Source organism: Xiphias gladius, chromosome 15, assembly GCF_016859285.1.
Source record: "Xiphias gladius isolate SHS-SW01 ecotype Sanya breed wild chromosome 15, ASM1685928v1, whole genome shotgun sequence".
NCBI lineage: Eukaryota > Metazoa > Chordata > Actinopteri > Istiophoriformes > Xiphiidae > Xiphias > Xiphias gladius.
The window spans coordinates 29,678,527-29,701,849 of record NC_053414.1 but is presented as its reverse complement, the minus strand read 5'-3'; the positions used below and the strand labels follow the sequence as shown (position 1 = coordinate 29,701,849).

The 23,323-nt window shown below is 41.0% G+C and overlaps 1 protein-coding gene across 2 annotated transcripts in view; it reads left to right on the top strand.

The window, feature by feature from the left end:
• The first annotated feature begins 475 nt into the window (after positions 1–475).
• Positions 476–23,323, top strand: part of LOC120800181 (ras and Rab interactor 2-like) — a 41,851-nt gene continuing 19,003 nt past the window's right edge. The window contains exons 1-5 of one of the 2 annotated variants that reach the window (XM_040146079.1): positions 476–897; positions 11,860–12,013; positions 22,302–22,396; positions 22,680–22,878; positions 22,982–23,096. In XM_040146079.1, coding sequence (XP_040002013.1) covers positions 11,945–12,013; positions 22,302–22,396; positions 22,680–22,878; positions 22,982–23,096 — 478 coding nt within the window. In that variant the 5' untranslated portion in view covers positions 476–897; positions 11,860–11,944. The remainder of the gene's footprint in view (positions 898–11,859; positions 12,014–22,301; positions 22,397–22,679; positions 22,879–22,981; positions 23,097–23,323) is intronic. The other variant, XM_040146078.1, reaches the window with a different exon arrangement.

Here is a 23,323-nt window from a genome sequence, read left to right as displayed (position 1 = left end):
GCATTTTTTTAAATTTCCATGAATAAACCCATTGGTTACGACTTACACATTTTTAGAAGTCAGAAATTATTAAGTGTCTGACTTTAGTCCTCAAATAAGGTAACCTAAGCTTACCTTTAGTGTGTCAACCCACAACAGTTCACATATATTCATATTTGTTCAATATTTAATATTAACATTACTTATATTTAACATGATACTGTACATTTCTAACATTTCTATAGAAGGCCTATCATCAGACTTTTTGCACAATAAAAGTTGAGCTGTATTTGTAGCCTGGTTTTTAAAATAATAGTTAAGAACAGTGACAAACTCTCTGAAGCTCTGCAAACTCTGAATGTCAACATTTCATGACGGAATTAAAAGTAAAGGTGAACATCGCCATCACCTCCTCAGCCAATCAGGCAGAGGCGTCATATTACCGCAGCCTCCCTCCTCCTCCTCCTCCTCCTCCTCCCTCAGTGTGTCTCACACCTCAGTGATCTGATCCGAAGCCGGCGTCTTTTGTCTCTGTGCTTGCAGTTAAACCATGTAATCCGCCGTGTACGGGGACATTGAGGCTCCTCGGTGTCTCCCGAAAAAAACCGAGCGAAACGGCAGCAACGCAGCGCGGCGCAGCGGCCGTGAGGTTTCCCCATGGAGCACGACCGCAGGAGTTCCGAAGTTCCGACTTAGTGGCGCCGAAGGAAACGACTGACGAGGCGGGTGAAGCCGTCTTTCCGCTGCGGTGGACGGGGTGTCTGCGGACCGCTCTCCAGCTTTTACGGCAGGAAATGCCCGATATTTTTAGACATGCCGACTCCTGCTCTGGCGAAAGTCTCTTCCAAGTGACCCATCGGAGGATCGTCCATTGTCTCTCTCAGCGAGGAGAGTGAACTGATCGGAAGAAAGGTAAAGGTGGGTGTTTATTCTGTTACTGAACAAAAAAAAAAAAAAAAAAAGTAACATAGAGCTGGAAGTCTTGCACAGCCTCAGCGCGGCACAGAGGAGCAGGTACAGCCCCACAGAGGTGGATAAAGAAGGTGACTGTGCTGGGACATGGCTGGTTGATGCTCTGGACTCATGAAAAAAAAAAAAAAAAAAGCCAGCTGTGCTTTCCCCTCTCCAGCTGTAAGCGGTGGGAGTTTTTCTTCATGCTGACTGATACAGTTTGAAGCCTAAAGTTGAGTTATACCCCTCTAATCTGTCGCAAGTCTATTTGTTTAGCGGCGTTTGCCGGAACCGACGTGCAGTTCGGCTGCTTTTTCACACCAGTCAGCCGCTCCGTTCCTCCCGCAGAGGCATTTGAACGTTGCACTTGGCTCGATCCTATCACAACAGCATATTTTTAAAGTTCAGGTTTAAAGGTCAAGCAAGACTTTGCCACTTATTTGGCCCAGATACCTCAAGCATTAACTGTTTACATAAAGCGTCTGGTAAGTAAGTACGTGTGCATGGCTACATAACCATCTTAGTCTTTACCTATATTGTTTAAAGTAATGCATTATTCTTCGAAATACGACTTCCATATGATACAACCCCGAGGGTATCATCGTTTGGTGTCATTTAAGGGTCTGTAAAAATGATAGGACTGGGGAGGGGGAAGACTAAACCACTGCACACTACCTTCACTTTTACATACAGCATCACCCTCCATGTTACTTTCTTTGCATCGAAGATACAAAAAATGTACAAAAAATCAAAAAATAAGATTACTGCCACTAGATTTTATAATAAAGAGCCTCGAAGTAAACGGTTATCACTGTCACTAAATTAATGAACTGACAGACTCGGTGGCTGCTGATGGACTCGAGCAGTGAAACGTTTTTGTCCCGACCCCTGGATTCCAAATCATAAAATAACAATAATAACGATGATTTAAAAAAAATGAAATAAAATACTACCCCTGCTCTTCCAAAAGTCAGCAAAAAGAGAAAAATGCACAACCTTCTACCAATTCTGCCCCTGCCCTTTCCCCTCTGACAATCTTGGTACAGTCCCTTTTTCTTTTGTTTGACAGGTTTGATTTTGAACTATCAGCGCCAAAAATTCGAATAACTTCTGAAACTATGCAGTGGCAGCAAGTCCCAGATTCTCCAGTTTCTCCAAACATGTAAGACCTGCCTGAACCTGACTGAACATCACGCATCTCATGCTCTCATTCTGCTGCTCAACTCTGCCTAGTCCCTCCGATTTTTCTAAATGAGCAGTTAGCTGAGGTTTATCAATATAATAAAGGGGCCAATTTGCTTATTTAAGCTTCTTCGGAATGTGTTTAAGAGATTAGCTTCAAAGCAAATCCAAGGGTTTTTGGCACAGAGAGCCCTAGTTACTTACTGCTGCGGGAAATGAATCAGCAGAAAGGTATTTTAATGAAAAATAACTTGCAGCTTCTCGGTGCTTGATTATGGTTATGAAACTGATATTTTTTCTTGTCTGCAGTGACCTTAAAGACACAGTGTTGCTGTCTGCCACCTTTCAGGTGCTTTTTGCTCTTATCATCCTAGAGAGATGGTTCTGATTGATATGCTTTAGGTGCCTGTGACTCATTTTGATGTTGGATTTTAAAGTCCTGTTGTACCAGTTTTTCCTGCAACTTCAAGACAAAACCGAGAACGCCACAGGTTTATGAAAAATGATGTCATCTTTGGTGGACAGGGGAGCCGCAACTCGGGTTACCGGTGTGAGAATAAACCGTCCTTGTGGGGGATGTTAACGCTGAACGCTTTCACAGGAGCAACATTGTCTGCTGTAAGCCTGCAGCAGGGCATGAAATCAAACACTCAGTTTAGCTGCAGAAGCCTCAGACTGGAGCGCTGGTTTTCCTATTAATGAACTGAATATCAGCTGTACACATGAATTCAGACTCAGATAGATGTGAGTGAGTTTTGTAGCCACCTAAACCTCATTATTGCCTAACCATAGTTTGTTTGGACAATATGGTTTCTGCTAATCCTGTCACATTTCAGGATTCAACGTAAGAGTAGAGGCCAGCTTATACGTCTGCGTAGAATCTGCTTAGCCGTGTACCCTATGCCGTAGCCTGACGTGCAGCTCCCTAGAAATGTAGCTACACGTTGTGGCGAAGCAGACCGCAACAACTGTGATTGGTCCGCTTGGTAGCATCGCATTTCCAGCTGGTCCCTCTTCTCCACCGGACAGAAAATTCACTCTCCTTCTGCCTCAGTGGGTTCAGTGGTTGTACACACCGTCTCCTCCGACCTCTTTTCAGTAAAAGTCAGTAAAAAGTTCAGCACTTATTAGCTCCAACTCCAACATGATTCGCTCAGTTTCAGGCGCCATTGTGTGAAGCGCACAAAGGAACTCAACACAATGCCGTAGAAAGCCCACCGCCAACCAGCTTTTTGGCAGTGTAATTGCAGAGCGAAAAAGACACACCACCACACAAGTATAAATCCTCAAAACAGCAATTTATACTTTATACTCACTGGAATACTACTCCAACCCAGGTTTGGTTGTGTCAGTGTTGTAATGTGATAAACGCTATCTGTTTAGAAATGATGCACCATATGTAATATCAGGAGAAATAATGTATGCGTAGGTATTTAAACTAGACCCCAGAAATGTAGGAGCCCTTAAGCAAGGGTGATTGAAGAACCCACAAGGCTGTTTAACAACACTTACAGCTTTTCTGGGGTATTCCTCAAACTCTTCTAACCATCTGGATGAAAAACGTTCCATCCGCTTTGCGATAAAAACCTTTAAGTTTCAACTTTATTCTTGATCCAAACAAATATGGTAGCCATATATGACATATATCCTTGCTCAATCTGTTCAGCTTTACCACTAAGTTAAAGTTTTGTTATGAGTTATATTTGTCTATGTTGATGTTGTATTTTAGTACAGAATGATGCATTTAAAGTCTTTCCCTTTATAAAACCAATAAATACTGTTTGAAAACACTCCAGACAATAAATAAATCCCTTTGTGTTGCTTGTCCAAGTTTTTTTTTTTTTTCCCCCCAAAGTGTAGAACGGGCTCGTTGTTGCCCCTTGTGGCCATTGGGGGAAAAACATCCGCTACAGCTGCCGTTCTCACCAACTGTCAAGCACCCGTGGGTGTTTTTCACCCCTCAGGCCTTAGAGGGCACTAATGAGCCCATCACCGCTTGGAAGACGCGGTACTACAAAACTTACTTGGACAAGTGACGCAAAGGTAAGCTTTCTGCTTTATCAGAAGTGTCGTCAAAGAGTGTTTCTTGGTTTTATAAGTGAAAAGACGTAAAGGATGAAGTCCCAATGAAGGCTCGCTGTAACCATGGATGTACCGACATTGATTACTGGATTACTTCTGATGCCGGAGAAAAAGCCTAAACCTTGCATCAGGTAATTTTGTGTTCAAGTTCAACTGGATTGTTGCTGTGAGACCAGTAATTACTCGTCCTGAAGTTATTACTTTTCTTGGAGTCTCCACTGGTTACCTGGCAACTGGTCCCGACCAAGAAATGACCCCCCCCAAAAAAAAACAGTGATTGAAAAAACTTGCTTGTGTTTGGAATAAACAAACGGGATGCAACTTGTTAATTACTGAGCTGTAGAGATGCTGGTGAGCAGATTTTGTTGCCTTTGGAAAGAGCCAGGCTAGCTGTTTCCCCCTGTTTTCAGTCTTTATGCTAAGCTAAGCTAAGTAGCTGATGTTAAACTTTTTATTTAACTGTTGTAAAGGAAGCAAAATGTTCAACTTGTCCTTTAAGGCCCTAAGCATTTTTGTTAAATAATTTTTTTGTTTTTGTGCATATTCAAAAAGAAAGTTACAATAAATTAAAATAGGACAGTTTAATTGCCACACAGTGAACCTGGGGATTTGGGGCCCCGAGGGTCTGGCGCCACAGGACAGTTGCCCACGATGCCTAGTTGGTAATCAAGCCAGGCTTTGGCTGCAGGAATTTAAATCCACTTTCCGGTGTATGTTTATTCTTTGCTTGTCTTCCATAGCACCTTCGTGACTCAATAATAACAAGCGCTGGTGTAATCATGGTAATTAAAATGCTTTCTGTCCATCTAGAAGTTCCCATTCTGTCTGTCCCTTCTTCTACTTCCTGCTCTTCTTTAAAATGTAAAAAGTAGAGACATGTCCCACATAGATCCCTGACTTGATCCAGTGTGCCTGGGACTAATTTAAAGGGGCGTAGCCCAGAGAAAACAGCCCAGGCTTTTCTCAGCTGACCTTTAGTGTGGAAAGTTGTTGCTGGGCGGCTCTGTTGCCGGGCACACTTTCTGACCATGATTTTAGTCCAGTGACTCTTATTATATGTGATGTTTGATTTGTTTGATGGTGTTTTTTTTTTTTTTTTAACTTGTGCATGTTGCTATTGCGAGACTCATAAAGCTGTGATTAGAGGTCGGGCTGTTGGTCATGTTGGTGTTTGAGTGACAGAACGTGCATAAACATTTCATTGGGAAAATGGATGTAATCCTAGCCTTCAGTCCTCGAGTCAAAAAAGCTGTGAGTTATCAGATTCCTGTATGTTATAAAAAGCCCAAAGACCATCCTCTCTGACTTACACAACATGGGCCGGTCAGTCGGTTCAGCCGAGCTCAACAAGAACCACTGACCCAAATTCTGCTCTGCGGCCACACACACACACACACACACACACACACACACACATACACGCACGCACGCACACACACCACACACACACACACACACCATCATCTGGCTTACCTCAGGGCAATAACATGGTGCACGTGTGGGAGTTCTTAACAGCAGTGGGTTTATACAGCTGCTTGCAGCCCCCTCCTCGAGCCCTGTTAGCGTAACAACACTCTTCACTGGATCTCACAACTGACACACGAAGCAGCACTTCATGTTGTCCTGACAGGTCAAACAAATAACAGTTAGGTTTGTGGATGTATTTTCACGAAGTGGGACAGAGAGACTGTTGGGGAAATTGAGAAATATTAGTTATATTAGTTTGGTGTTAGTTTTGAAGGACAATGTGTTTGTGCTGGTTTTTAAGGGGAATATCACTCAGTTTAAAGGGAAACAGAAAAATAGTAAGAGTATTCTGTGGATTATCTATAGTAATGGGGACAAAACTTAGCCAAACTATCTGCATGGCTCCCACCACAGTACACAAATGAACACAAAAAAAAAATGCATGAGAGCAATAATCGCCGATTGAAATGAAGGTTTTGCATAAAATTACACTCTATTTAGATGTCATGTTCATTTAAGACATGAATCCAGTACATATTGATCTTTTATTAAATATTAGTAAAGGAAAATTCCATGATTTGACTTCTGGCCTTAGCCTGGTCGTCTGGTCTTTTGACAGTAGGATAACATTTACACATTACACAGTGACAATGTTAGCCATAAAAACAGTTTGTCTATTTGTCTGCAGTACATTTCCTCACCCTTTTGCAACCATTGTGCTGAAAAAATGTGCTAACAGCGATGTAAACTATGATGTGCTGCCAATTAGAGATTGATTGCTGAAGTCTGGTCATAGTGTGCCCTCCACAATGAAGTAATATGGGACTGACATTTATGTTGAGGCAGTGGGGTACTGTTTCAGTTTTTAGCATATGCTAATACAGTGCTACAGAAGAAATGAGTTGAATGGTTTTTTTTTTGGGTGTAATTTGCAGAAAAATAAACATTAAAGGAATAGTTTGGACAATAAGATTGATTCCACTCTCATCACTGTATGTTCAACATGAATTTACAGCCAGCAGCCAGTTAGCTTAGCATAAAGACTATAAGAGAGGCTCACTGATCTTCTCATCTAACTTTATAAAGGGTTTAGAAGCTGTAACTGATGCCTTTATTAATGGTTAATACAACATTAACCATCTCAGTAGTTCTCCAGGAATATCCCTTATTCATGACTTATTAACATTTATAACTATTAGAATGTGAGAAATTCACGACCCACTTTTAAATGTTGGTCATATATGAATAGATATTCATGGGTTTCTCGCTTTCTAATAAGCCGCCAAGTCTGGATGTATAAGACATTAGTAATCAAGGGTTTTTGCATCAGTTCCTCAAGTCTGCAGTTACAATTGTTAATAAAGTGATACATAAATGGATTCTAAATAAATGTTCTTTTTTTAGAAGGCAATTGAATTTATTTTGACGGAACATCAAATGTAAGAATGATGCTGAAACAATGCCACTAAAACCACATATTCACAAATGTACCACATCCAGGTCCATCAAACACTGAAGCTATTCATTAGCTCTGATATAGGACAGCACAGCCTCACAGCTAGCCTGACACCCACTGGGAGAAAATTAGGGTCCCACCATCAGATTGGGCTTTAAAACAAAAATACCAAAGAGCTTAATGAAGTCCCTCTGTGGTTCTTTTTTTTAATTGTCATTATGTAAAACACAATGAAGTCTGTGTATGTATGGGGGGGTGTCTGGTTCTCTTACTGTGTCTCTTTATGGAGAATTTGCGAGAACGGGAAAATTTGTTAACGTGTGTTTGCATGTTTTATAGACATACAGTATGTGTGCACGTATGTGTGTTTACCTTAGGAACAGTGTTTCTCTGTGCTTCAGTGCCAAAGGGCTTGTCGGTGGGAGGGGCAGACACTCAGATGTGTCTTTGTTTACTTGCAGCTGAGGCTCTTACATTCACACTCCCACACACATATATACAACACACACAGAGTCACAGTGGTCCGTGTGCACTCAGTGAGGAAAACACTCTGACATTAGTGAATAGTTTTTGTTGGGGGGGTGGGGTTGGCACTGTCACCAGTAGAAGATCTTTTACAGAATCAACAGCAGAAGGAAACAAAGAGTCATCACTAGCTGATTTACTGGAAAACTATTCTGTAAAATTCATCTTTTAATTTTCCCTTTGTGCTTGCAGGCCCTCTGTTTGTTTGTTTCTGCACTTTCCTCTGTTTGTGGAAATGAAACCATCATACCAGACTATCAGCTCTACTTTTAGACAGTCAGGAAACGGGTACAGTCTCTGTCCAGGTCACCAGATCTGTAGATAAGTCAGCATATACTGTAGTTGACTTCACTGACTTTGTTGCTTTTTGTTAGGGCTGCGACCAAGGATGAAGTTTTTCTTGAGTAATAGATTAATCATTTAGTTTTCAGTCATTCTCTCGGGTGGCTCTAGGGATGGGAATGTCGGTCTATCCACCACTTTGGTCCAAACTGAAATATCTCAACAACTATTGGATGGATTGGCATGACGTTTGGTACAGATATCCACCATGCTTTGCTGATCCCTTGACTTATCATCTAGTGCCAACCAGCAAGTTAATGTGTGGTTTATGAGTGAAATAACTTGACAACTATTGGATGGAATTGGCATGAATTTTGGGAAACACATTCAATTCACATTCATATAAAGACTTTGGTGATCACTTGACCTTTCTGACTAGTACCATCATCAGTTCAATATTTAATACTTTGGTTTATGACTAGATACCTGCAAAACTAAAGACATCCTCATCATCCTCAGCTGTATTTTGTGTTCAGTGCTAATCAGCAAATGTTAGCATGAGAGCAAGCTTAACGCAGATGATGGACATGGTGAACTTTCTTCCTGCTAAACTTCAACATTTTAGCATTGTCATTGTGCAGTATGTTAGCATCCTGACAGCAGCATTTAGCCCAAAGCACTGCGACACCTAAGTACAGTGTCACAGAGCTGCTAGTCCGGCTTAAGACTCTTAGTCTTGTTCAAATGTTAGAAAATATAGAAAAAAATCCCCATCAGATTTTTCTTAAGTCCAACGTGACATCTTTGAATCACTTGTTTTGCACAACCAACAGTCCAAAACACTAAGATATTGAATTTACCTAGTTATAAAACAGAAAAAAGCAAATCCTTAGATTTGAAAAGCTGGAACCACAGAATATTTGGTTCTATTGCTTGATAAACAACTTAAATGATTCATCAGTTATCAGAATCGTTGTTGTTTTTTTTCATTTTATAATTATTAGGTAATTGATTATTTGACTAATCATTTCAGAACTACAGGTATAACAACTGTTGTTACATTACATGCCTTCAACAATTTATCACAGCCAAGGCTTGATTCACCAATGGGGCAAGGTGAACAGCCCGGGGCCCCAAAAGCCCAAGGTTCATTATGTGTCATTTATTTTTGGATAATTTGATTACTTGCAAGTTTGTTTCAAAAGTTGTATTTCATAAAATTACCGCAAACTAACACACACACAGAAAACCTGCAATCAAGTAGTATTCCAGTATAGGAGTACTGGCTGTTCCATTCTGTTCTGAGTCTCTGTCCATAATATAATGAGACCGCCATTTACACTGTATGAGAGTTGATGGAGACTTGAAGGAAACAGAGGCCGGAACGCAAATTTTCGCCCCACGACCCTACACAGGTTAATCTGGCCATGGCCACAGCTGGAAACATGAGACTCTGAAACACCCAAAGGACTCTGTATTATTTCAAGGGCCTAAAAAATACCTTATGCTCAGCTTCTGATGCCATAGTAATTATGAATTAATTTCAACATGGGTTAGGCTTTGTGTCACACCGGATATTCCAAAAGACAAAAATGGTAGCCAGAACACCAAGACTTATAGCTGACGTTAAAATTTCTCAGTAGTACTTCTTTTGCGCAAAAACAAGGGCATCATCTCAAATGTAGAAAACAAGCTCTAAATTATTCTTTACTGTGTCTTGTTAAGCAGTGCCCACAGTGGGCAGTTTGCAGTTTTACTGATGTTTCTGTTTTTGTAACTGTAGGTGAACAAAAACTTCCCTTCAGAAATGGTCAGTTTCACATTCGATTGTCTCAAAGTATGGTATCCTGACGTGACCCTCGAATCTTCTTTTCTCTCCTCCCCCTTGGCCCCTGATGGTGGGGGTTGGTGGCTTCCTTCCTGTGCGAGATGAAAGTGCATGTGTGGACAGACAAACAAACGGAGTATCTCCTAGTTCGAGAGGACTGTGAGCCCATGCCAGGAAGGGCAGGACTGGCCTAATAGTTTCAGCCTGGCTGGAAAGAAAGATGGAAGAGAGTGAAAGAGAGGAGGGTGGAGGGACCAATCATGCACAGACAGAAAAAGAGACAGAGAGATAAAGATAACAAAAAAAAGAAACAGAATCTGGCAATGGCAAGAGGGAAAGCAAAAAAATGAAATAAAGTCGAATTTAAAAAAAGAGGAGGCTATGATTAAATATCAGTTCGCTATGGTCTCTACTAATTTGAAATAAATGTCAGATTATGTAAGACCATTAAATTCCACCAGACTACCCCTCACTTTTTAACAGCTTAGTGTAGAGTTGAGGAGTGTGACGAAGGGTCGATTTAGAAGTACAGTGGCATGAAAAAGTTTGGGTACCCCTGGTCAAAATTTCTGCTACTTTGAATAGATAAGTGAGTGAAAGATGACCTGATTTCCAAAAGGCATAAAGTTTAAGATGATACATTTCTTTAATATTTTAAGCCAGAGTCATTTTTTATTTCCATCTTTTACAGTTTTAAAATAACAAAAAAGGAAAAGGGCCCGAAACAATAGTTTGGGCACCCTGCGTGGTCACTACTTGGTAATTCCCTCTGGCTGTTATTAGAGCTTCCAAACACTTTTTGTAACAGGTAAGAGTCTTTCAGGTCTTGTTTGGGGGATTTTCACCAGTTCTTCTTGCAAAAGGCTTGTAGTTCTGTCGGATTTTCTTTTAATGACTCTTCCATGAAGGTCATATTTGTGCAGGTGTTGCTGCACAGTAGAACAGCGCACCACCCCTCCAGAGTCTGTTAAATCTTCCTGAAATCTTTTGCAGTCAAACATGGGTTTTGATTTTCCTCTCGAGCAAACCTACGAGCAGTTCTCTCTGAAAGTTTTCTTGGTCTTCCAGAGAGGAATTTGACCTCCATTGTTCCTGTTAACTGCCTCTTCTTAATAACATCACGCGCTGAGGAAACAGCTACCTGAAAACGTTTTGTTATCTTCTTATAGCCTTCTCCTGCTTTGTGGGCGTCAATAATTTAAATTTTCAGAGTTCTAGGCAGCTGCTTAGAGGAACCCTTGGCTCCTGATTGTTGGGACAAGGTTTGAGGAGTCAGAGTATTTATAAAGCTTTGAAATTTGCATTACCTGTTTCCTTACGATGACTTTGAACAAGCCATAGTCCTAACAAGCTAAGTAACAACACTTGATAAAAGTTATCTGAGCACTCAGATCTCTTGGGTTGCCCAAACTTTTCTAAGCGGCTCCTTTCCTTTTTTTCACTCTAAAATTGTACAAAACAAAAATAATACACTAATCTTGTTTAAAATGTTATAAAGAAGGTTTCTTCTTTAACTTTATCGCTTTTGGAGATCAGTTCCTCTTCTACTCACTTAAATAATCAAAGTAACAGAAATTTTGACCAGGGGTGCCCAAACTTTTTCATGTACTGTATTTTACCAGAGTCAAGAGCCTAAAACTGTGTTACAATGGGTGGGGAAGAAGGGCAGCTTTGCTGGAACTGAAGATTGAAAAATAATTATTTATGTATGAGGACATGGGAACAAAATATAGGAAAGAAAGAGTGAAAATTTGAGAGAGGAAGGAAACGGTAGAGAAAGGTAATGAGAGGCCAACAGTTCAGCCAAAAATAAGCTGAGGATTGGAATGAGATAAAAAAAAAAAAAAACCACTGAGGCAACCATCTTAGATGAAGGAGTGAGGGAAAAGCAAGAATGAAGAGAGAGGAGACAGGAAAGTAAAAGGAGAGGTGGATGTGTAGAGAGCAAGTAGAGAGGGAGGGAGAGGAGAAAGAGAGGGAGAGAGTCACAGTGAAAGCCTTCCAGCAGACAAGAACCTCCAAAATACTTGCTGTGGGCAAAGCAGGAATTTCCTCTGGTCGCACCACATCTGAAGTGTCTGGACTGAAGTGTGCTTTTGACCCACAGAACTCCGGCCCCTGCAGACGCTGTCTCAGACGTAAGCACACACTCAGACGTAAGAGGGACCCAGTCCTGGGGACAGGAAGACAACATGGCCTTCAGCTCACCAACTGGGAATCCCCCCAGCAGCCTTACAGACAGGAGCGGTAGCTTCTTTAAGGTAAAGACTGATGATGACTTAGCTGACTTTCCAAAATGACTTGGAAATGTAAAACAAATGTTTTTTTGTTTATATCCAGGAACGGCTGACTCAACTCTTAGTGTTAAGAACACAATAAAACTACCAACAGGTTGAATGGATTGAATCACTAGTGTTTACTGCCCCACAAAACCGAAACCTAGTAATCTGGTCAAAATTTAGTTAAGACCAGAATCTGATTTTTTCTGGCATATGTCTGTCCGAATAGGCTCGTTTCTGAAATACAAACTCAAAAAAACATTGTCATAGCCACAGTGGGGACTAATTAGTTAGGTCACATGTAGCATGTAATACCATAGACAGCCAATAGTGACCAGCCAGCGGGATGCACGCTAGCTGATTAGCATACAGCGGCAGTGCTAGTCGGTCACATGAACCGAGCCTTGCTGCTTGAAGCGAGCTGTCGAGAGTGTTTCCCAGCTGTAACCTCAGCCTCTGACTCTAGAGATATGAAAATGATTTGCTGTGGTTGCGCTAGCTTTAATGTACACATTGTGGATTCATTTGTTACATTTATTTCGATATACAGTACTTATATTTACCAAAATCTGCTCCTGCACATGATCAACACTTACAGTAAATGTATTGATTAGCCTTTTCCGGTCCAGGAACCGTCGTCAGTGAAGATCACTTTTCTAATATCTCTGCCTTTGTTGGGACTTAGAGTGTATAGTTGTTGCAGACATTATTTATTTACCCTTAAATTACAAAAATGGCAATCTCAGCTCTGTGCCTCTCAGGAACTTTTACTTGTGCATTCCTAAGAGAATATGTTGATTCGTACACTCAGACTATTTTCTCCTGTGGACTTTTTATCTTCACTTCAATTTCCCACATTATTAATACTGACTGAGCACTTTCCTTTAGAGTATCGACTGACGAAACATTAAAATGGAGCCGTATGTTGACAGTTTTCCTTCACTTTCTGCCAATATATTGAAGGAGTGCTGGAAATGAAGAATGCCAGCTGACCTTGTTGGCAGCCTGACAAACACATTCACAGGAGTAACAAAACAATCCCTCTCTCTCTCTGCCTTAATGTCTCTCACTCTCTTTTATCTCTCTCCGTTCCCTGGTTCTTTTTTGTCTCTTTTATATCTTTCTCTTCCACTATCACTCACAAAGAACATACACACATATTGTCATCCATGTTGCTCAACTGTCCTTGCTCCCACCCAAAATTCAACACTTCTGATTCTTGTTTTATTAAAACACCCTGTTGCCTTCTTTCTGTGGAAGGGTCTATTGTGGAGAAATAATGAGCTACAGTAAATCTGTTTCCTCTCTGCTGCCTATATCAGCCTTTTATTATCTTTCGTATAGTGCCAGTCATTTACCATTAACTGTATACACTGTGTGTGAGCCCTGGTCAGTGTGATCCTGCAGGGTGGTTAGGTAGATTGACTTTAACCTGAAGAACCCAGCCCTCTGTGTTGGCAGGTGTCCAAGCTTGACCAATACACTGCACGGCCACTGCTCTGAGGCGCTGTACCTCTGACCTTTGACCTCCACATGAAAGGCGTCTAAACTTCGGCTGCTTAATATTCTGTCTTTTATTAAACTCTTTCTTTTATTTGTGACATTTAGAGGCTCCATGAGATAAACAGAAACAATCCCAACTCCTGCAGAGTTTAGTAACAATGCCCAGAGTCTTACTTTAAACCTGCAATAACTGATTTCTTTTGGCCAAATGGAAGCAGTGGAAATAAGCTGTGAACACAACGTTGACAAGTCATCAACGTTTAAATCGATACAGTGAGCTTGTTAGGTAAGAGTAGCTTATGTACACATCCAGCAGATATGGAGTAACAATCTCATTCATTTGGACTGGTTTCTCTGTCCACCTGGCAAATCTAAGTCCAGTATTCCCTCTCTTTAAGCTCTGTTTTTGCTCTCTACCAACTGCTGAGGGAAATATCGGACCCTTTAGCCACTAAATGCTCCACTATGTTCACCAGCGTTGCGGACCGGACTGCTAAACGATGAGACTAGAGCCACTATATAAAGCAGAGCGGAGCTGCAGATTCAGGTGATAATTCTCTGTAGGTTCATCACTACAAGCGACACCTCGCACATTGTAACGCTGTCTTCACATTGTCATTTGATACATTGTTATTATGAAAATATCAACAGTAGCTGCTTTAACAACAATAATAATAATAATAACAATGATAACAATAACAATAACAATTATATAGGACTTTTTTAAAAACATTGATTAAAATGTGCTTAACATTGTCTGCATACTTATAAACAAAGCACATCTAAACCACAGATGAATAATCAATACAATTTTAAATTAAAGCGTTAAAACAAAACACAGTGATGCCCACAGGAATAAGGTAAAGGAAAAGAAGAGGGTATCAATTGGGAAAATTAAAACCATGATTGCTAAAAGATAAAAGACAAGACATCACATAAAAGCACAGCTATAAAAGTCAGTTTTTAAAAGAGATGTAAAAGTGCGTACAGGCTCTGCAAGCCTCAGATCCTCTGGCAGGCTGTTCCATAATTTTGGGGCCCTGACCGAAAAGGCCCAGCCCCCTTTACTATTAATCTGGAGTTTGGCCTGCCCGAGGATCTAAGGCTGCGCACTGGCTCATGAGGAATCAGCAGGTCTACAATGTATGATATCTTGTATATATTGTTTTCATTACCTGCTCACTTAAATTCTAAACCCATGTATTTCCTGTAGGTTGAAGCAAATGGTGTTTGTTTTTTTGTCTCCCAACCCGGAAGTCTGAGTCTCTTGTTTTCAAAAATAATATTTAATGTTGAGCTGCACATTCTTTACAAATATCCTCAACATCAGTATTATTGTAAGAATTACAATTACTTTCACGGCATTTCACTGCACACTGAAAAAACGGACTAAATAAATCACAGCCAAGACAGTGCCCCACCAAAACAGGTTTGCACCTGATAATAGGAAAACTGCTGTTCTCATTGTGTTGTGGATGCTGTTCATTTATTTAAACTCCCTTTTTTTGCACAATCCATGTTAAATTTGGTTTCAGACATTAGAATCCTTAAATGATCTTAATGATAATGATCCTAATCTTCATCTTTTGTCCATCTGTCCCTCGTGACTGATCCGGATTTTGTAAGACCAAGAGGTATTTGTTATATTGTGCTGTATATAAATTACAGTACATACTGTATTTAAAGCAGCGGCAGCCTTGTGCATTGTTTCTTACTGTTCTGTGTAATGTCAAAGAGCAAGGGACCTAAAACTTGTGATGCACGCTATGTCTCAGAAAAAGCTTTCAGCTTTCACATGGCTGCATCTGCTCAGTTCATTCAGTTAGCACAGATGAATAAAGGAAACCACTTTCAAAGCTAAAAAAGACAGATTAAGAACACGACCGACAGTGATCTAAGAAACAAAAACTGAATGTTGTCTCACTTTTAATTTCCTTTGCAGCTTTTTCCATCCTCACTACCCCTGTGAAAGCGCTCTCTGTATGTGTCTGTGTGACAAAACCAAACACATAGTTTCCCATTGACTCCATCCATGGCTTTAACAGCAGCCCATGCAGAGAATCACTTACCTCTACACACACATGCACATGCATAGACACGTACACATAATCTTAAAGGAGCTGAATAAATAAACCTTCCTGTTTGTGTGTGTGTGTGTGTGTGTGTGTGTGTGTGTGTGTGTGTGTGTGTGTGTGTGTGTGTGTGTGTGTGTGTGCGCGCGTGTGCGTGTGTGTGCATGAGATCTGCATCCCTGCTTCACTCTGTCTAGCTCTATGTGATGATGAATGAAGCGGGAGAGGTTCATAAAAGAAAAGTGAAACATAGACATTTCTTGTTGAGTGCTTTCCTGGATAACAGTCATTTTCCTCTAAAAGTCATCAGTGTGAAATAAGGGCTGCCTGGGCGCCACCATTAGAGCTCCACGAGGCACTCTGCCCAGATCCAGTCACTCAGCAACTCTTGTGTTCACTGACCTTCATTTTATAGCTCAGGAATTTCCCATGTCTAGTCCTCCATTTTCATTCATATAATTCAATGCCGGACTATTAACAATAGGTAATAACTATCTTTCTACTTCTCTCAGTGGCTGGCTTAACCCTTTAAAGAGCCCTTGGGCAAAAAATGAGCTGCTAGGCCCCTAGCAACCCCTTGTCCCTTCCATATTACTGCATACGCATTGTATTCTGCATTCCTATAATGGAACACTTCCTGGCTCCAGGTTTTCAGAGTGGTAATTTAATTAAACACTAACTAATTTAGGATTATACAACATGTATGCGTATTGTGTTCCTTTTTCAATTTGCACATTAAAAAAAAAACCTTGAAATAATGAAAATAAGGTTTTTACACTTGGCTCAAGTGGAAAAGTTGGTGAATTGAGTGATGAGGAGACTGACAACAGAAATGCCATATTTCATCAAGTTCTCATCATGTTCTACATTTTCATGCCTCCGCTCCAGCGACAGCCATGGCCTGTCCATTCGTCTGTTTCTTGTGGCCGCAATATCTCGGGAACGCCTTGAGGGAATTTCTTCACATGTGGCACAAATGTTCACTTTGACTCAAGGATGAACTTATTACAATTTGGTGATCAAAAATTAATGTGGTAATATGTGGGCACCTCCAGTATTTGGGAGGGATCACACAGGCTATTTCCACATATAATCCATTAAGCTATTAATTCACGCAACTAAATAATATATCACAGATTTTTTTGGATAAAAGATATTTCATATCTAAATGAAAGGAACAGAACAAAAAAAATCTATCTATCTATATATATCTCGTATGCTTTTGGGTATCATGTGTTTGGCCTTGCTTCTGCCCAGCTTTCTTGGTGTATCCTACCTTCTGTGTGTTGCTCTGTTCACTCTCCTGTTTGTCAATGATGGACTTGTTGCTCATGTGTACGATCGCCAGATTCTCCTGTTCATCAGATAATCTATGGTGGATCATTTTGTTTCCACTCCATGGATTAGTTTCCTCCAACCGTCATCACCGCCATTTGTGCCAGTGGTCGGCATCAGCACTGGTGGTTTGCAGCACTAGAGCTTTTGCAAATACGGGAGAAGGAAAAGGAGGACGGCCGGGGTCCAGGTGAAGCTAAGACAGCTCTGGAAGAGAGGTGTCGTCGGAACTTGGCGCTATTCTCTTCTGTTGAGCTTTGGCTTGGTGTATCCTATTACTCCGTGAAATGATTTCCCCTTATCCATGGCTGGGAATGTCAGACTCTCCTTTCTCCGACCTGTCTTCCCTCTCCCGGTGAGAGGATCGCTTCCCCCTACCCAGCGAATTGAGTCTACCTGTGCAGTGGAGAGAGTCCCTTTTATCTGCGTTATTTACGCACTGTGTCCTGGGGTGAGCTCCAGGATTCCCCTATATACAGCTGGATCTCTACACCTGTCAAAATGGCCTGCTGAAGCTCCCTCCATTGCAAACAAGTCGTTTGTAATAAATGATCCAGTCTTATTAAAGAAAACAGACTTTCTGTTCCTGGCTGAAACCTGGCAGAGGGATGTATGGAGCTTGGACCTCTCATTGAGCTATGCCCAAAGGATTACACTTTCATCATCTCGCCCAGACTTTCTGGCTGTGGTGGAGGACTCGCTGCAGTGTTCAGGAGCTGCTTCGTATGTCACTTGGTGAGCACTGGGTCGTTCTCTTTGTTTGAACTTCAAATGTTTGAAGTTGGACATACTAACCCTTTTTTTGTTGTTTATTAATCTGTTTTAATTTACGCCCACCTGGCCGAAACAGATCATTTTTAACTGAATTCACTGACTTTTTGTCCTCTATCCTTAAGCTATCCAGATTTGTCATTGCTGGTGATTTTAACATTAACGTTGATGATTTTACTGACAGTTTTTCCTATAGTTTTATTAATAGTACAGAGTCTTTTCATCTCACCCAGCATGTATCAGGCCCTACACACAATGGAGGGCATATTCTGGACCTTGTTTCTACTTTTGGTTTGAATATTGATTATTTATTTTGCGAGGATTTGTTTATTACTGATCACAACAGTATTTTATTTGATTCGTCATTTAATCTGGATTCCTTACCTCGCTGCTGTATCATTAGCTCTTGCATCCCTAACCATCTTTCTGCTACAAAATTTTCTGCCACTTTCCATTTTAACTCTGAAATGCACAGTGATGTCAACTATTTGGTGCATTCTTTTAACTAACACTGCCTTTCAGCATTGGATAAAGTGAGCCCTATTTAAACTTTGATCAAATCTTTCCCATGGGTAAATGACAACAATTGCTATCTAAAGAAAGACTGTCAGAGAGTGGAAATGGTAATATGGAAATCCACCCGACTACAAAACCACTATCTTCATTTAAAAGAACTTTTAATGTCTTTAAATGATGTGGTAAAGGATGCCAGAGCAACCTATTTTTCTAATCTCATATCTAATAGTCAGCAAAACCCTGAAGTTCTATTTGAGACGATTAGTAATATTTTTACTCCTGCATCACCTGCTTTGGTCCTGCTGTGCTCTCCAATATGAACAGCTCTCTGTTATCTGGTCGTGTCTGTGCTCAATACAAAACAAGCTGTTATTCACCGACTTCTCAAAAAATCAAACCTTGATCAATCTCTATCCCAAAATTACAGGCCTTTCTCCAAGCTACCCTTCGTAGACAAAAATTTTAGAAAAAAGTGGTTGCTAAGCATCCCACAACTGCAATAAATGAGCATAATATCTTTGGTAAGTTTCAGGCTGCCTTCTGCCGCTTGCAATCAAAAGAAACATCTTCTCAGCGTCTTGAAAGATATTTTGATGCATGATGACAGGAAAATTTTCGGGTTTGGTACTTTTGGATCTCAGCACTGCTTTCGGTACTGTGGACCACCGTATCTTGACTGATAGACTTCAGCAGTGGGCGAGTATCTCTGGGTCAGCCTAGCAGTTGTTCTCCTCCTACTTCTCTGATAGGAGTATTGCTGCTTCTGTCGGCAGTTTCTCCTCCTCATCTGAAACTCTGTGTTGTGGTGTGCCCCAGGGTTCAGTCCATGGACCTATTCTGTTCTTCTTATATATGTTTCCCCATGGACAGTTAACAGGGCACTTTAAATGTATCTCATAGATGACATGTCTCATTCAAACCTCAAAAAATAGCCAAGTTGTTAGTTTTCAATACTTGCCTAGATGTTATAAAAGACTGGATGGCTGCTAATTTCGTACAGCTAGATGCTGAAAAAACTGAGATCTTAATTTCTGCCTCAACTAGTGTTGTCCCTAAAATAATGTATGGTATTGGGTCTCTCAGCTTGTCGGCCGAATCATCCATTAGAAATCCAGGTGTCGCTATGGACCAGGCTCTGACTCTGGACCACCATGTTAAGTCCTTTATTCGCTTTTGTTTTTTCAGCTGAGAAACATTGCAAAGCTCAGGCCCATTGTGTCTCAAGTGGAAATGAAAATCTTAATCCATGCTTTTATATCATCCCGTCTTGACTATTGCAACTCACCTGCCTTAGCAAAACATTCCTGGATCGTTTACATGTTGTCCAAAATGCTGCTGCTAAACTGTTGACCAGGTCCTCAAAAACTGCCTGAATATACACAGGCCGGCCCGCCCAGGTAGATTAAGACTCGCCCAGATCAAAACAATCAGTTTCAACCTAACGTCTTTTCAAAAAAAATTTTTAAATTTCACTCATTTCAAACTAACTAGTTTTTGGCCACACACTTATCTGAGTTGCGTGCGCTTCAATAACTGAGTGGGCACTAGAAGCTTCTCCGGGCGTAGCTGTCTAGCTAGTGTCTACCAGTAATTTGCATGTGAGGCATTTAGGAGACATCTGTAAATTGTAGGTGTAGAAAATAACCTGGGTTACACTCTCTCCCTCTAAGATGCATGAGTCTCTGCATGCCCATCAGTCACACACCACACCAGCCACCACCACAAGTAAATTCTGAACCTGTGGGAAACACTGTGATGTCTGCAAAATGGTAATTTCAAGTACAGTTGGAATCACCAGCAATATGCTGAATCACCTTTCTACGCAACATGAGCTTAAATACCAGGAAAGCCATATATCTGACACTACACACAAGTGCCACTGCTTCCCAACCCAGCAGCACGTCCGTTACCGAGGGTACATATCCTGTCTTTTAAGATTAGTAACGCCACACAGGCAGGATTATTAGATTTTTTCTTTGACTAAGAAAAAAAATATTCTCTCAATTCATCCATTTTGGACAATGAAAGGCAGGCTGTTGCTACAGCTAGCTCTTAGGCTACAGCCTGTCTTCAGACTGAGAGATAATTAAACAGTTGCATTCATACTGAAAACCTGTGTAGGGCTACTTTTTCCACACAGAAAATTGATCAAGAATCTTTAAGGGATAAAGAATCAGACCAATAAGCAGAATCAATAATGGAATTGGTGTCAATCTTATCAATTCCCCTTCTTGGCTGTGGTGACTCTAATAGATATCTCTGCCTTAACAAGGATTCAAACTGAGCATCACCTGTCTGTTTGAATTGTACAGTTTTCAGGTTCCAGTAACTCTGGAGGCAACTTTTCGACTTTTGTGGTATAATAGAGTTTGACCTGACAGAACGCCTGGGGTCTGAGGCTTTAACAGAGCCGGGGGCCTGTGGTCTGGCTCGCAGCCCAACTGGTGGAGAATAGTTGGAAAAGAATGCCCCCTACAGGCTGAAATGTTCAATGGAAGCATTGGTTCATAGGTGCAGAAAGTGTTCATAAAAAGTCCAAAACCTGGGCTTAAGAATATTTGTATGTAATTCTTTGTGTTTGAACTACATGGGTGGAATCAAGACAGCTCTGGTAATATGACATACATTTACCATGTGCAGTTGGTGATAACATCATTACCAGTTTTTGGTCTTCATTGCATTGTGCTCTGTGGCTATATTGTTTTGTCTGCACTTGTTGACCCAGATCATCAGTGCAAAGAACCCAAATTTCAACATCTGCTCAGTTCTGTTTGAGGAGGGTCTGAATCCCTGGGAGAGCTTTAAAATCTGGAATGAGGGAATGTGGAAAATGCAGAATAAAACAACACAAAAGCAATTTGTTTCTGTCTTCAACTGAGCAGTTTTTCGACTTGAGTCCTTTTTGGGGGTAATTGCATTTAACTGTGCTGATGTAGGAATGAATTCTGCCAGAGTGTATTCTCATCTCTCATGTCTTTCATTACTCCAGATAAGTAGTTTTCAGACTGTGAGGGGGAGTGGGAGAGACGTGAGGCAAAGGTATTGTGAGGTGAAAGGGACAGGTGTATGCCAATGTTCTAAAAAAACAACTGGAAGTTAGTTTTTGAAGTTTGGTCCAGTGATTTAGTCCACTTCTCAACACACTCAGCAGATGCAACAGCAGTGGATGTGACATACAGCCCATGAAAAAGATTAAGGTACTTCAACCAGATTTGTGTCCAAATTCACACTCCTCAGTCAAATCTGAACAAAGAGACGTGATACACATATTTTTGAATTCAGTGTGATTTAGATTTTTACAGCTCAATTCTCTGAAACCATTGGCAACATATTTACTTCCTGTTTACTTGTCTGGAATGTGGTGGGTGTTTCAGTTTTTCAATATGCTTTGTGAAATTGGTACTAGGGATTGTAAAAGACATTTCATATCTGGGTCATCACTATTTGAATGCCGAAATAGTTGTGGCCTAAAACTAAGAACAATACAAAGGCATAATCCTACACTTTTAGTATTAGATGAACTGTCATTACCACCCATTATTCTGTTGACTAATTACTAAACATAGTTTTAAATTGAACTTGTGACAATTCTTTCCTTCGCCAGCCTAAAACTAGTCCTGCATGGTATGGGCGATGCAATCTTACGAGCCCTCCTGTCCTGATTGATCCAGATGTTTCTATGGCCTCACACACAGGTGTGCTGTTTATTGTAGAAACTGTATTTTCAGTTGAGTCATCTTAAATAAAGACTCGTGTGTGTGTCTTTGCAGTACAACCTGGGAAATTTTTCAATCTAGTCTGAATGCTGTGGTGGGTCATTTTGTGACAGTGCTTTGTTTCCATGTTTCCTGCCTATAGGAAATGATGTCTACAAACAGGAAAAATGACTAACTGTTTCCCTGCCCTTTGTTCTAGATTTGACCAGTGCAGTCTGTCCGTTTCAAATTCTCAGTGTCTTGCTTTGTAATTTATGTTTGAGCAATGTTGTCAGTTTCGTTTATTGCTATTCCCCCTCCTCTTCTCCTTCTTATATTCCCTCATCAGTCAAAGCTTCTCATTCTGTCTTCTTCCAGCTGATAGACACATTTGCATTGGAGATCGGGGAGCTGAAGAAGGAGATGGTTCAGACCTCTCCGACTGTGGTTAAGGAGCCCATGGAACTACAGGGGTAAAGCTGTTTTTCACGCATTTCCCCTGCTCTTAGACAAAACTTTCATCAACCTGACTCATCTATTTTTTTTTTTCCTGATAATATCTGGAAATGTTGCCTTGACGAGGCAGAACTTATATTTCCATCAGCTTGTACTGCCTTGTTTTGTATTCTGTTAAATCTGATTTCCTTCAACAGTATTTGTAATGACTTTTTCACGTTGGACTTCATTTTCACCAGCAGATGGCATAAGTGTTTTCCTCTGTCTCTCTCTCTCTCTCTCTCCCTGTCATGCTGCCAGGCTGGAGAGTGAGGTGAGTGGTGTTTACCTGCAGTCCCCCCACTGTGGCGGGGTGGGGGGTGAAAGGGACTCTGGGTACGACTCCTTGCGAAGGAGGATGAGCGTGTTGGACAGGCTGAGTCAAACCCACCCAGTGTGGCTTCTGCTGGCGGTCAGTGAAGAGGAGGCCAGTCGCATACTGCTCAAACAGCCACCAGGGGTGAGGGGGTAACCATCCTGGGATACAAATGTTTATCTGTCATCGCCTCATATTGTCTAAGAGTGCTTTATATTTCATGACTTCTGATTCCTTTCTGGTGCAGGTATTCCTGGTCAGGAAGTCAGCTACTCTGCAGAGAAAGGTTCTGTCTGTGCGGCTGAAGGAGGATCCGTCAGGAACTCCCATCAGCCACTTCCCCGTCAGAGAGAGCCTGTACAGTAAGTAACATGTTTGTTTTAACTGACTGCACCTGGACTCAGGATACATCATAGATTACATCAGGATGTAATCATTTCGATACTGTCAAACAGAGAGGCAGTTTGAAAAATATTCCAAATCGACTTTCAGAATATGTTCAAGTTTTGTCTTACAAGATTATACCACTTAATCAAGTAGTCTAAGAAATTTAAAGCAATCATGTCAGCTATTTCCAAAATTTGACTTG